Source organism: Phyllobates terribilis, unplaced genomic scaffold, assembly GCF_046119375.1.
Source record: "Phyllobates terribilis strain yellow unplaced genomic scaffold, ASM4611937v1 Scaffold_2__4_contigs__length_985480577, whole genome shotgun sequence".
In the NCBI taxonomy this organism is placed as follows: Eukaryota; Metazoa; Chordata; class Amphibia; order Anura; family Dendrobatidae; genus Phyllobates; species Phyllobates terribilis.
The window spans coordinates 654,578,530-654,593,122 of NW_027362762.1; the positions used below are offsets into that span (position 1 = coordinate 654,578,530).

General features: G+C 42.0%; 1 protein-coding gene across 2 annotated transcripts in view; it reads left to right on the forward strand.

Annotated features, from left to right (window-relative positions):
• AATF (apoptosis antagonizing transcription factor) overlaps nt 1–14,593 on the forward strand; it is a 162,571-nt gene that overhangs the window by 22,503 nt on the left and 125,475 nt on the right. For both annotated transcript variants that reach the window (XM_073666701.1, XM_073666702.1), the window contains exon 3: nt 6,621–6,899. In XM_073666701.1, coding sequence (XP_073522802.1) covers nt 6,621–6,899 — 279 coding nt within the window. The remainder of the gene's footprint in view (nt 1–6,620; nt 6,900–14,593) is intronic.

A 14,593-nucleotide genomic window follows, 5' to 3' on the forward strand; every position in this document is an offset into this window, starting at 1 on the left:
CCTGCATAAACCAAACTTTGGCGGTTGAGACCCCTAGTTTCGCCTCAGGCTTAAAAATCCTAATTAAATCAGAGGTGAGCAAACTCCTCTCTAAAAAGTCTAAGAGGAAGGAAGCTAACCATGAGGTCTGCCCAACTCTTGATTATTCCCTATCATCAGCCAAGGAGGTGGACTCTGATGATTCATCTTCTTCATCTTAGTGGTTCAGGCCGGCACTGCTTTCCATGAAATGAAGTTGATGGGTTGGTTAAAGTGGTCCGCTCAACCATGGGCATTACGGACCTCAGACCAGAGAAGTCAGTCCAAGACGTCATGTTCAGAGGACTGGGGCAGAGGAAGAGAAAATGTTTCCCGTTTAATGATAAACTTCAGGGTCTAATCCATAGAGAGTGGCAAAAGCCGGAAATAAATGGTTCTCTCCCCCCATTCTTTAAAAGAAAGTACCCCTTTGAGGACTCGGCCTCCTCCTCCTCGGAGAAGGCTCCCAAACTAGACACAGCCATAACTAAAGCTTCTAAAAAGTCATCTCTCCCCTTTGATGATATGGGGGCCCTTAAAGATCCTCTGGACAGAAAATGTGTTTCTCAAAGGCACCTGGGAGACAACCGCTGGGGCTTTAAAACCGGCAATTGCTGCGACTTGCACAGCTAGGTCTTTGATGATATGGCTAGATCAGCTGGAATCGCATTTAGAAAACAACACATCCAGGAAAGAGATCTTGTCTAGTATCCCACTCGTGTAGGGGGCAGCAGCCTTCCTAGTGGATGCTTCCGCGGACTCTAAGTTAGCTGCTAGATCGGCCCTCATGTCTAATGCAGCCCGCAGGGCCCTGTGGCTCAAGTGTTGGCCGGATGACATCCAGGCTAGAACTAGACTCTGTGCTATACCTTGCGAAGGGGAACATCTCTTCTGTCCAGTCCTGGATGAAATCCTAGACAAAGCAAGCGACAGGAAGAAAGGTTTCTCTAGCCTGTTTATGCCTGCCAATAAGCGGTCTTTTCGCAGGAGAAGATTTGTGCGTAAAAGGCCACAGAGAGACCAGGATAAATGGGAAAACCGTAAACCAAAAGGTAGAGGTCTTCTGTTCAGTACGTCTTCTTCCACTCGGGAGCCCCGGAAATCGAGTCAATAACTCATAGCCCTGGTTCGGGTCTGAGATTCCAGTTCCTAGCAGTTCCTCGTGGAAGGTTTATCTTGACCCCGGTCCTTTCCTCTATATCAGAACAACTCGCTCTTCAGGAAGAAGTACTGTACCTTGTTCAAAAAGCAGTCCTGGTGGAGATCCCGGCGTCCGAAAGGGGGTTGGGATTTTACTCCCCTCTCTTTCTGGTCTCTAAGCCGGACGGTTCTTTCAGATGTATTATAAATTTAAAAGCCCTGAATAAATTCCTGATAATCCCCACCTTCAAAATGGAATCGATAAGGTCAACAATAAAATTGCTGTTTCCAGATTGTTACATGGTAGTTTTGGATTTAAAAGACGCCTATTGCCATGTACCTATCCATTCAAATTACCAGAAATGTCTTAGAGTGGCCATGGTTATATATGGGGTCATCAAGCACTTTCAATATAGGGCCCTGCCATTCGGTTTAGCCATAGACCCCTGGGTATTTACCAAAATCGTGGCAGAGGTAATGGCTCATGTTAGAGAGCATGACATATTAATTATCCCTTGTCTGGATGATTTCCTGATAGTTGGTAACTCGGCCCTTCAATGTAGTAAGCATCTAAAAATAGTGATCTCCATCTTAGAGAACCTGGGCTGGGTCCTCAATTTAAATAAATCTAGGTTAACGGCCACAAAAGTTCAGCAGTTCTTAGGAGTTATGCTAGATTCAGATTCTCAGACATGTTACCTCCCTGAAGCCAAAAAACTAAGGGATCAAGTAAGAAGGGCAGTGTCAAACCCAGTCATGTCCCCTAGAGCTGCGATGTGCCTGTTAGGTACCCTGACATCTTGCCTTCTCTGGGTTCTGTGGGCTCTATCACTCTAGGGTTTTACAATGGGATGTACTGCATAATGAAGTTATGTTGAAGGGGCGCTTGGAGGGGGAGGTTTTCCTTGTCTTCCCGGTCAGTTGAATCCTTACAGTGGTGGGATATTGAAGTGAACTTATCCAGAGGGGTCCCCTGGGTTTTTAGAACAACCCGAACAATTACTACCAATGCCAGTTCCAGTGGGTGGGGGGCCCATCTGGGAGATATGGTAACCCAGGGGTCATGGTCTAATTCGGCAAAGAGTCTCTCCTCCAACTCTAAAGAGTTGCTAGCGATAGACAGGACAGTCAATTATTTTCTAGTTTTTGTTCAAAATCGTGATGTAAAAGTTTTCTCTGATAATAAAATCGCAGTAGCTTACGTGAACCACCAAGAGGGGGGGGGGGGGGGGGGGTAAACGATCAAGATCTCTGATGAGAGTGGCTTATCATCTCTTTCAGGTCTTGGAATGCCATCTTCGTTCCCTAACAGCCCTTCATATAAAGGGAAAAGAAAATTCAAGGGCAGACTACTTAAGCCACTATACCCTGAGACAGGGGGAATGGGAACTAAATCAGGACATTTTCTCCCAAATTGTCCAAAGATGGGGACCTCCAGTAGTGGACTTGTTTGCTACAAAGTTAAATCGGAAAACTCAGCTCTTCTGTTCCCTGGATCCCAAAGAAAAACCCCTGGCAGTAGACGCTCTTAAGATACATTGGGGGTTCAGTCTAGCCTATGCCTTTCCCCCGTTAACCCTTCTTTCTATGGTTATCAGGAAGATCAGGGAGGACAAGGCGAGAGTTCTGCTGGTTGCACCCTTTTGGCCCAGGAGGCCCTAGTTGTCATGCCTCAGGAGCATGTCTGTGTCAGATCCTTGGGTTCTACCAGAAGTTCCGGATCTCCTCTTCCAGGGTCCTATAGTCCATCCTCAAGTGTCTGGCCTCCACTTGACGGTATCGAACTTGAGAGGGGGGCTATTAAGAAAAAAGGTATTCTCCCAAGGCTTAGTGACAACCTTAATGTGTAGCCTTAAGCTTATTACAACCAGAATTTATGTGAGAACCTGGAAGAAGTTTTTATCTTTTTCTGGTTCCACAGTCGGTGAGGAGGCTCCAATAAGTAAAATTCTAGAATTTCTGCAAAAAGGTCTCGAGTTAGGGCTAGCCACTAGCACCCTGAAGGTTCAGGTGTCCGCCTTAGGCGCCTTATATAGCTGTGATCTGGCGAGTAATTATTGGATTTCTCGTTTCATTAAAGCCGCCTTTAGGTCCAGGCCCATTGTCAAAAGCAAATTGGTACCCTGGGATCTAAATTTGGTTCTTAAAGCCTTAACTGGTCCACCCTTTGAGCCAATAGTTAGCCACTCTTGAGTCCCTCTCCCTTAAAACAGCACTTCTGATAGCTTTAACATCTGCTAGGAGAGTTAGTGATATTCATGCCCTGTCTTCAGCCTTGCCCTTAACTCAGATCCTGGATAATAAAATCTTAAACCTGATCCCGCCTATCTCCCTATAGTAGCTACCCATTTTCACAGACTCCAAGAAGTAGTCCTACCCTCCCCCTGCCTTAATCCGGGTAACCGGAAAGAAGAAGAGTTTCATATACTAGATGTAAGGAGATGTGTAATTAGGTACCTCTTGGTCACAAGAGTTTAGAAAAGATAGTTCGTTATTTATATCCTACCCAGGTGTTAGGAAAGGCTCTAAAGTCACAAAGTCCACCATAGCTAGATGGATCAGGGAGGCTATTTCCCTAGCTTATACATCCAGCGGTGAGGAAATACCACAAGAATTGAAGGCTCAGTCCACCCGGGCAGTGACTACCTCCTGGGCGGAGAAGACGGGTGTCTCGATAGAAGACATATGTAAGGCTGCTGCCTGGTCTTCTTCGTCTACCTTCTATAAGCGCTATAGACTGGATTCGGGTGTTTCGTCTGATCTCACTTTCGGGAGACGGGTGCTCCAAGCTGTAGTCCCTCCCTAAACTTCTTCATCTCTGTAATTCTCTTGTGGTGCTGTCATGGTCGACCGATAAAGTCATAAGTTACTTACCGGTAACAGTTTTTTTCGGAGACCATGACAGCACCCTTATATTCCCTCCCTTCACATTGGTGGGAGCTCTCCTTGTTTATTCATTTTCACTCTTAAGTTGGTGATTTATAGAAATGTTGGTTTATCATGTTTTGCTATGTCTACTAACCTGGTGGTCCTCTCAATGCTCTGTAATCCAAACTGAGGCGAGAAGAGAGGGCCGCTCCTTTTAAGCCTGTAGGTTTCCTGTCCTTGGTGGGCGGATCCCCTCTCTCGTGGTGCTGTCATGGTCTCCGAAAAATCACGTTACCGGTAAGTAACTCATGACTATTTCCTCCAGGGATCTGCATCTGTGCAGTGCGTGCTGTCAATCCAAGTGCCAGGGTGTACTTACACTCACTACATTTGTGAGCACTAGGTGTGAGCAGTGACTGTACCCGCTCCCTGCACCGTCCTCATGACTAAAAACTGGAGGCTTCCGGGAAGAAAACCGTTCATTTTCTCCTGGTAGCCGTGCTATGAGAAAGTTGGCTTCTCAGCATTGTAATGCTATTTACTTAGAGATTAACCCTATATCTGCAGGTAACATTACATTTAAATAGCTGCTCATTTGCTGTGTGTCCACGTTCAGGACCCAGTCCTGCTCAGCCCTTATTCACACTAACATTACTATGATGCATGGTAAGGCTTTAATGCTAAACGGTAGGACCATCCCGATTGTGGTATACCTTGACGCTTGTGGGAAGGCTTTTACACTTTTTCTGATCAAAAGCGGTGTTCACTAAGGACCCAATGTTTATATGCACTATTTCTTTTACTTATTTACTTGCGGCAGGGTACGTGTTTATTTTGTTTTTGTCTGTGGTTTTATCTGCAGGTAAATAATACCATTCGAGGTGACGGGTTTCCTTTAATCATTAAAAAAAGCAAAACCTTAAGTTTGGTATTTCCATAATTGTACTGACCCATAGAATCACGTTGCTAGGCCTTTTTTTTTTTTTTTTATGGCATAACTAATGCTTCCCCCTTCCCCCCCCTCCCCCTCCCCCAAAAAAGACCTGTGATGAGTACCAGTGGTGGACCCTGTGTTATATACTGTGTATAGAGGTGTTCTATCCTCATCCTCAATATCAACATTTCCATCATAAAAGTGCTAGTATAAAATAATACATTATTTTGTACATTGAATTTTTTATACAGATTTAGTGTTATTTGCCGTAAACCTGCCACCCTGCTGCCGTCATGAATTTCAATATCTAATCCATTGTATATATCCATTTTTGTTTTACTTCCCTGGGCTGTAATGATGATCCTTGCCTTTTGATATGGTTCCCAGTAGAATAGAGGTTGTGTAGTATATGGGTGTAATACATATTCTTCATATATGGTATGTAGATTCTAACAAGTATAACCAGTCTTGTACAATTTCTCTTTGTGCTCTACTTTGGGCTCTTCTGGGTCCTTATCCTACCAGGGCAACATCCGCATGGAGTTTTTAGAAGTATCGGAAGTTGGTAACATTTTTTGAAAGTTAATCCATCTTTTTGATATGCATGCAGTAAAATACTTGGGTTGGGAGCCTCATAAAAATAGGGATACCTATCATTCATACCCCAGAAATACTGGCGATGTATCCACCACTTTCCTTTCTGTTCTAAATGCCCTTGCCAAAAAAGCAACACCTTTATTCATTTGGAGGCATTCCTTCTACCTCCTCCTGAGCTCTCACTATGATAACAATGAGATTGATTGCTGTACCACAAGGTCATGCACAACCTGACCCTTGGGCAGCACGGTGGCTCAGTGGTTAGCATTGCAGCCTTGCACTGCTGGGGTCCTGGGTTCAAATCCCAACTAGAACAACATCTGCAAGGAGTTTGTATGTTCTCCCCGTGTTTGCGTGGGTTTCCTCCCACACTCCAAAGACATACTGATAGGGAATTTAGATTGTGAGCCCCAATGGGGACAGTGCTGATGTCTGTAAAGTGCTGCGGAATTAATGGCGCTATACAAGTTAGTAGAATAAATAAAATAAATTTAGGCAAGTCCAAGTTCACATTGCTTTTGGGCCCCACATCAGTGGCTCAGTGGGGCATGATGGTCAACCACTGTTTTGTGCCTGCTTTAAAAAGATGATCTCTGTCAAAACGGAGGCCAGACAGTGCGCAGTGTCACTCAGTCTACCTCATTAAAGTGAATGGCCGCCCAATATATCTTTTTTAGGGCTTCAGATAGAAGCCCCGATGAAGCGGCAGACATGTAGCCCAAACTCTGTATGACTATACTCTAAATTTGAATCTAACCATACACACTCTGAAAGCTAAAGTAAACTGAGCATTCGGGTGCTGGTACAAGTTGCTGGCTAGTCGAAGTGACCACAGGCACTTTACTGCCACAGTAATGAGTAGCAATACTATGAGCGATTACTTCAGCACACCCAACAACGTTAAAGCTTTATTTCAGTACCTCACAGACACCATGACAGGCTTACAAGTGTGTGTTTCTATTTCTTGTGTCTCATTTTTTTAGTGTTCCTTTTTAAATTGTGGATTTCTATTAATGAGCCAAAAGCCAAAAATTAAATATCAAATGTTTTTATATTGATTTAGATGAAGACTTATCACATGAGGTCGAGTATGATGATGTTGCTGAAAACATATTACGAAGTGATGAAGATGATGGGTCCGATGACGATGGGGACAACAGTGATGATGATGATGAAGATGAGGATGACGATGATGGTGGCATTTACAGCACAAGGCGGGATTCTGATGAAGGCCAGAATGACATGGATGGGTCAGCATTTCCAGATGACACCGTACAGACATTCTCTAAAGAGAAGGTGTCAGCAGATGTTGCTAAAGGACAAGGAATTAAGAACCAATTAGGTGAGCCATTATTTTACGATATTGCTTCAATTCATTTATGTTGTACCCTTTTGAGTGAGTGATTTATAGTTTCCATCCATCCAACCAGACTATACACCATTCACTTCAGGACAGAGGAAAAGCCTTCAGTGATGCTCTCCTAAGACCTTCTGTTTTTAATCTTGAATAAAATAAGTGCTCAATACTGTTAACTGATTTGAGAGTTATGCTGCTACCTCTAATAATTTCAGTTGTCTATATATGTATAAAGATGACTTGCTAGCTAACCACCTTATTACTGCCTTATCAACACTGATTCAAGCAGGTAGAATGTGCATGTATTAGTATCTGCCGGTGCTCATGTATGGACCTGAAAGCCCTCAGTTTTACATGGGGAGGGAATCCTGTAAGTGTAAGTGGGAGGGATCATATTTTGTTACAAACTTTACATTGGAAGAAAAAGTTATGTATAAATGCAGCAAATTGACTTGATCATTAAAGGGGTATTCCAAACTGGGTTATTAAAGATGTTAGCGTAGGTCAGGTGTGAGCCTTATTTAAAGGGTTATTCCCACAATCACATTTTATACAAAGCACTTTAAGTGTCTTTTTGTTAATATACGGACTAAGCCCAACAAAAATTGTATGTCTTGTACCTCTGTGTCTTTTTTTAAATCTTTACCTAACCCTCTCTGTATCCAATTTCACATAGCTGAATGGGTGGTCTTATTCATATCTGCTAAAACTACATTTCCCAGCAGCACTTGCTTCAGTTGCCCACACACACACTTTTTCCTGTGTGATACCAATTAGCCCACATAGTTATCATCAGGCTAATCTAAGTTTAGAATTCACCTTATGCTTCTGTGCATCCTCTGCTCCTATACAGAACCCTGCCTGGCTGATTTGTATCTTCTGAATCTACATCAGTGTGGTTTTATTTCATTGTTATCTGATTTATAGCAGAAGTAAACAGCACAACAGCAATGTACTAACTAGGCATTGTAGAGCTGAGACACAGGCTGAGCTGTGTTTATTGCCTGCTGCTGACAGATCAGTAATGTGAATCTGCAGAAGCTGCTGTAACGATGCACATGGAAGAGGATTATCTTCTGCCACTTGCATCAACAGAGTAGTATTTGCAGTTTCCCATCACTGGGCTGTCTACTGCAAGCAACCAACACAGCTCAACAGTGCCATGTTTTTACAAACTCCATTGTGGAGAAGTACAGGAGAGTTGAGCTTTTATAGAAACCAACAGAACAGTGATGTAAAAACAACCAGTCAACTATACTAATGTGAATAACAGAAGATAAAATCTGCCAGGCATAATACTGTATAGGAGCAGAGTGTATCATAAAGGTAGAGTTTGTTCTGTGTCAGAGGTGGAGACAGAGCCAGAACTATGCTAGCAGGAAGCCAGCAGAGAGAGGCTGCAGTGCATATGATTGACCAGGAGCTGTGGAGCTATGGCCTCACGATTCCAACGTCAGCTGGAAGTTTTAAATAGTCTGGAAATAATAATATGTAAAAAAACAGGGCAAATTTACAAATGAGTTACATTGGCACAAATAAATAAAAATGTGTACATCATTATGACAGGTAAATATTGTGATTTTGGGAATAATCCTTGAAGCCTTAGCAGTTTCCTGAGCTGGCCAATAGTTAGTTAATGAGTAGTCAGAACAGCGCCTCATATCTTTATTCGTACCTGTAACAAATAGGTGGGGTTAACTTAGCCTTTCATTGTCCATTCTAACCAATTGTGAATGTGCTCATTATTGAGAGAACATACTCCATATTGTCTCTGTTGTGTCCATCTTGTTTCAAAACTCCGGTTTTATTTTGATCAATAGGTAATACTGCTGGGCATAGAACTTTCACATTCATGTTCACTCCCCTTAATTCCTATTGGCTGTATCTGTCGGCGAGAAGTTTCCTTTGTTTGTGATATATAAACTTTGCTGTGTAATTGCAAACCAAGACAAAAACCCCATTAAAATATTCATTTTACGTCGTATACCGGGTCCCTGCTGCATCAGCAAACTATACATGTTTGGTATCTGTGTAATCGTACTGACCTGGAGAATTCTATTGCCAGGTCCGTTTTGCCATATAGTGAACATGATAAATAAAAAACAAAACAATTTGTGGTATTGCACTTTTTTTTTGCAATTTTGCTGTACTTGGAATTTCATCCGCTTTGCAGTGCATCACATGATAAAATGGATGGTGTCATTCAAAAGTACAACTCGTCCCACCAAAAAACAAGCCCTCATACAGCTATGTTGATGGAAAAATAAAAAAGTTATGGCTCTTGGAAAAAGGGGTGGGAAAAAAAAAAAGAAAATTGGCCACTGCATGAAAGGGTTAAACAGTATTAAAAAAAAAAAACACACCTGTGATTAATCACAACAATATTATCTGCAGAGGCCAAAATTCCTTATTCTAATAAGAAAAAACACAACAAAAAAGGGCAGCAGTGTTTACCTGCCCAGATCTCAATCCTAATGCACTACCAGGGTGCAGCAAACCCACATAAAGATGGCGGCTACACAAGTGCAAAATACTGATGAGACAACCACTCACAACCTACCATTTCATGGAGGGGGTGACTGCTTAGTATTTGAATTGCACACAAAAAGACTTGTATAGGGTGTTGTTCACACATTATCCGGCTTACAGCCTATTAGTTACGCCCATACTATTAGACAAAGCGGGCTGCCCGGTACCATCCAAGTGCACCCCATGGGAACAGACACCCCAGTGTACAATGCCAGCACTGATGGGCCTGGCTGTACCCCAGAATAAAAAAGTGCAAAATGCATATTATATGAGGTATTAGTCATTATTTTGGCCAAAATATGTAAGCTCGTAACCTGCGTCAAGGGTCCTCATGCTTTGTAAACTGGTAGGTTGTGAGTGGTTGTCTCATCAGTATTTTGCACCTGTGTAGCCGCCATCTTTATGTGGGTTTGCTGCACCCTGGTGGTAAATTTAGTTCTGAGATCTGGGCAGGTAAACACTTCTGCCCTTTTTTTGCTGTATTTTTTCTTGAATCTTGGGGGAATTTTAATTCTTTTTAGTGTGGCTTTGCTTTTTGTGCTTATTATAATAAGAATTTATTGCTCAAGACTCAATAATAGAGTTGTCTTGTAGTAACGTACCAAAATATAGATGGGGACCTACAGTCCCCTTAATATTTATTGCTACCTGACCACAGAGGTTGGCATCCTAAAAGATACAACAATGGTGCCCCTGCCCAATGAAGACTGTGCCCTAAACAGTCCCCAGACATCAAATTTGTTTATAATAAGCGTGATATCAGAAAAGGATTATTTATACATATATAAGTGCCATATTGTTTACATCATGAATGGCTTACTTTGACACAGTATTTTGTGCAATATTTGTCTTCACTGCTAAACATTATTTCTCCTTTGACTGGTGGTACTGACTTCTTCCTGCCATCTATGTTCATTGTAGAGCAGGGATGTTGTGGGCAGGCGAGTCACTGTGACTTCCCGGCGCCTGCACTCAAGATCCCTGCTCTACAATGAACATAGATGGCAGGAAGAAATGCGCCTTACGTAAAAGGTGAAGTGCGCGATTTGACCGCGGCGACTGCACGTTACAGGGCACACTGACGTGCAGGGGAGGGGGGAAACATTATAATTAATACAGGAGGCAGGGATTTCTCTAATATGAGGCATAAAGGTATGAATAGATTTACATTCTATCACTTGTATGCCCATATTAGATAAGTGCTAGGGGGTGGCAGATTCCCTTTAAGCCTTCTCTAAAGTTATCGCACCCAATAAACAACTGTTTTGACAGGCTAGTAATCTGGAAAAGAGCGTTCATAGGAACACTCGTTCTTGATTATTGACTTGTATAAATAAATGGGCCCTGTAGGTTATGTCCAGAGGTGACAGATAATTTCCAACCAAGACAAATCCACAATAAGGGTATGTGCACACAACTGCTATTTCAGGTGCAATCTGCCTTAAAAAACGCTGCCGAACCGCAGCTAAAGACGAACATACTGCACAGCAATGTAAAAACAACAATATTGCTGTGCACATGTTCAGTCTTTTGTTACTGCTTTTAACAGCTTCAGGGTTCAGAAACCTTGAAGTGGCTTTTTCTTAAGCAGCTTCGCCTACAAAAATTTTGCAGCTCTGGTAGCGGAACAAAGACGATATGGGAGCATACTCAATCTTTGGGAAAATGCATGTTACTTTGCGAAAAATAAAATCTATAGTGAAAAGCCTTTTTTGCTTTAGAATGAACATGTAAGTATTGAAGGTTATTAAGATTTGTAGTTTTCATGTTGTTGCAGCCTCAAGTGTCTCTGACCTTGTATAAAATGGCTGATGTCCAGAAACTGGGCTTTTTGCCATATGTCTCCACAAGTTTGTGTTGCCTTTTTCTTCAAGTACAATGAAGTGTCTCCTTAAGTTGTATTGTTAAAATGTAGCTGATTTATTCTCCTCCTAAAGTACCTGCCGTACGTGATGAACATTGCATGGACTAAGCTGTCTTAAATTCTACTGCATAATATTGTGTAAGTTAAAGGTTTTGGTAAGGATCAAGATAATAGATGAAAATGTGAGTTACTCAAAAGGTAATCCTTTTTATTAGTTCGTTTGAAGGTGTCTTTGGGAGGTAATTGTTTTAAAGAATTAAATCATTAATTTTCTGCAGCCAACACATCCCGGCAGGTTTGACAAGTAATCCTGCTGGCTCACTATACATAATGCACCGCCCCATGGTTCAGACGCACTCTCTTTAATTATGTGAATTCTAATTTTGGCTATTGCCCAGATGTGACTGTCTTTTGAAGCTGTAGGAGATCACATGAACCCAACACCACCATCCCTTTCCCCTTTTGAGGATGAATGTCATCATAAGTCCTGAAGTAATTAAAAACGTAACATTTTATCAGGAGCAGACATAGACAGAAGAGGGTCCTCGTGCAAGAACAGTATATGGGCGCTTTCCCATCCAATTCCATCTGCTTTAGAGGTGGAACCTGGTGCCTCTTAGGCTCTTGTATGGCTGCACAGGTTTCAAAAAATTGAGTCCGCCCCATGTGTTTTATACACTACTGAAGATACAGACTTTGTCTTCAGTGTAAGGAGTCAATCTTGTTCTTGCATTCGCAATCTTGCATATACCAGACTACAAGATAAAGGGATTTTCCCTGTGATTAGGCTAAGGACTTACCAGTAGGTAGTTGCTAACTACCTGCTTGTTTTGCCATTCGATGATGTGTTCCAGCTCAGGCAGATTGTCTGTCTTCATTTGACCGCATATCAACAGAGCAGCTATTTTTCTTCCAGTCTGCTCTGTCATCAGGGCGGCACTGCCGATGTCATGCTGATAGACAGCTGGCTCCTCGCAGCGGAGAGCTGGCTATCTTGACATCAGCAGTGATGCCACCTACACAGAGCAGATAGAGCCAATCCTTCTCTCCCCATCTACATAATATCGCCGGCCGGAACGGTCCCTGAATCCCTCTGAGCTGGAACAGATAGTCTCGGGGCAGAACAGGCAAGTAGTTGGCCGGTAAGTTCTTAGCTAGTTAACCCCATCGAAAAAAATTTTTAACTCCTGAATAATCCCTTTAACCTTTATGATATCATAGATGCCTTTTTATTTTAGTAATTCATAAGTCAACAGTGTACATGATACCAAGCTAACTACAAATAACTTATATTTATGTACAGTTCAGTTATCAAAATAACACATGGAATCTAGTATTGAAGACAGGTAAGTACTCAAGCCAAAGCGTTACACAAAAATCTAATCTTTTATTAAATATAAAAAGAAACATTTATTAAAATCACACACATAAAAACTGCTGGAAGCGGAGCCGAGAGGGATGTACATGCAGGGTGAAGAAACAGATTAAATGTAAATAACGTGCCATATGCATAATCAGTAGTTGGTACGAAGTTATACGCACGTCTTACCTGATGGCGTCCGCTGCTCTTCCTTTGATTAACCAGCATGTTATGTCGTTGTGGCATGCCACATGGATGTTGTCAGGTAAGAGGCGGTACCCCCTCCCCCATTCCAGCAGCCACAGACCACTATTGTGACCGATAGAATTGGGGAGAATCGATTAAAATGTCCCATTCCAAGGGCCCGTGCACACGACTGATTACATCGGACGAGTGCTATACGTGGTTTTCACAGAGAGCACTCGTTACCCATGTTATTCTGTGGGGCTGTGTACATGTCCGATTATTTTGTTTCCCTCAGCGACATATTCGATTTTGATCAGAGTGTCATTTCAAAATCGGCGATGTTAGTCTTTGGGTCTGTGGAAAACCTCAACCTGATTGCAGTCTGATTTTCACAAACTGACAGAATGGAGAAACTTTTTTTTATCCTCTCCACATCTGAGAAAAACTGATCCACCTCTGATCAGCATAATCTGATCTTTTTTTCCGGATGGAGAGAAAACAGTCATGTGCATCTACCCTAATAGTTGGCATTTATCAACGTAGAGACTTATAAAAGATTATGGCCCGATTCATCAAAGTGATTGTTAGAATTCTAGCTTGGATCCCTTTGAAAAGTTGCAAAATGTTTGCAAACATGTTGCAGCTTTTGGTGTTCCCACACCAGTTTTGGCCAGATCCTCAAAATGGGCAAAGCTGGACCAAGCATGTGATACCACAGATTGTCTAATGATGATGATGATTAAGATTTGTGCGAGGCGTGCACCACTTTTCAGATGCATCGGATTCATTAAGAGGCGTGCACTTTTTAACCAATCTGAGTATCTGACATGTCAATTCTTTCAGCATTTTTGCAGCGTTTTTCACTCATTAAAATGAATAGAAAAAAAACTGCAGGTAATAACGCACGCAATAAAAACAAAAAATGTTTTTCCTGCCAACTTGGTGTTTTTTGCAGTGGAAAAATCTGTTACATATGCTGAACTTTTGCATGTGTTGGTGAAGATTCATAACGTTCCCCTATATGTTGTCCAGTGACCATTAGTCCTGTCGTCCCCACGTAATGTGGGACATTCTGAGACGTTATGCCTGTTTCAAATTAAATAGTAAAATTCAAATACGTGCACGGAAGAACCACGTCTGATACATTGAGCATCAGGGCAGATCTGACTTTATTACACAATCGGTCACTTATATACAGTAGCTTGTTAATAGTCATAGATGGTAACAATATAATTGGCTCAGCTTATCTCTAAATATGTGCTGACATTAGCATCCATACATCTCATTGGCTAAAGGTAATTCTGTCTACACCCATAAGAACAGTCTAGGTGTGTCTCACTTAGGTTTCGTTTTCTTCTACTTTCCTATATTTTCTCTTTAGATAAAGACATTCCAAAGACTCCTTATGTCACACACACACATACTGGCTCAAACTGCATTTCAGAAAGCAGAAGATTTACTTAGAATATCCAAGATGGAGTCAGGATACATAAAGTGCTCTCACAGTCCACCATTTATTCATCATCAATTTACAAACAAAAGTATTCTCACAATCTGCAGGCCTGTAAGACATGACAAGTGTCCTAAAAGTGCTAGTAAGAAAATACATCCATTCATTCGCCAATGATGTGCTCAGGAGAGATGTAGCGGTGCCGTCTAGAAGGATGACCCGACCTCTGTTAGCAATGTAGCTAAGGAATATGGGCTGCTCCAGCCTGTATCTGTATCTACACTGTACTG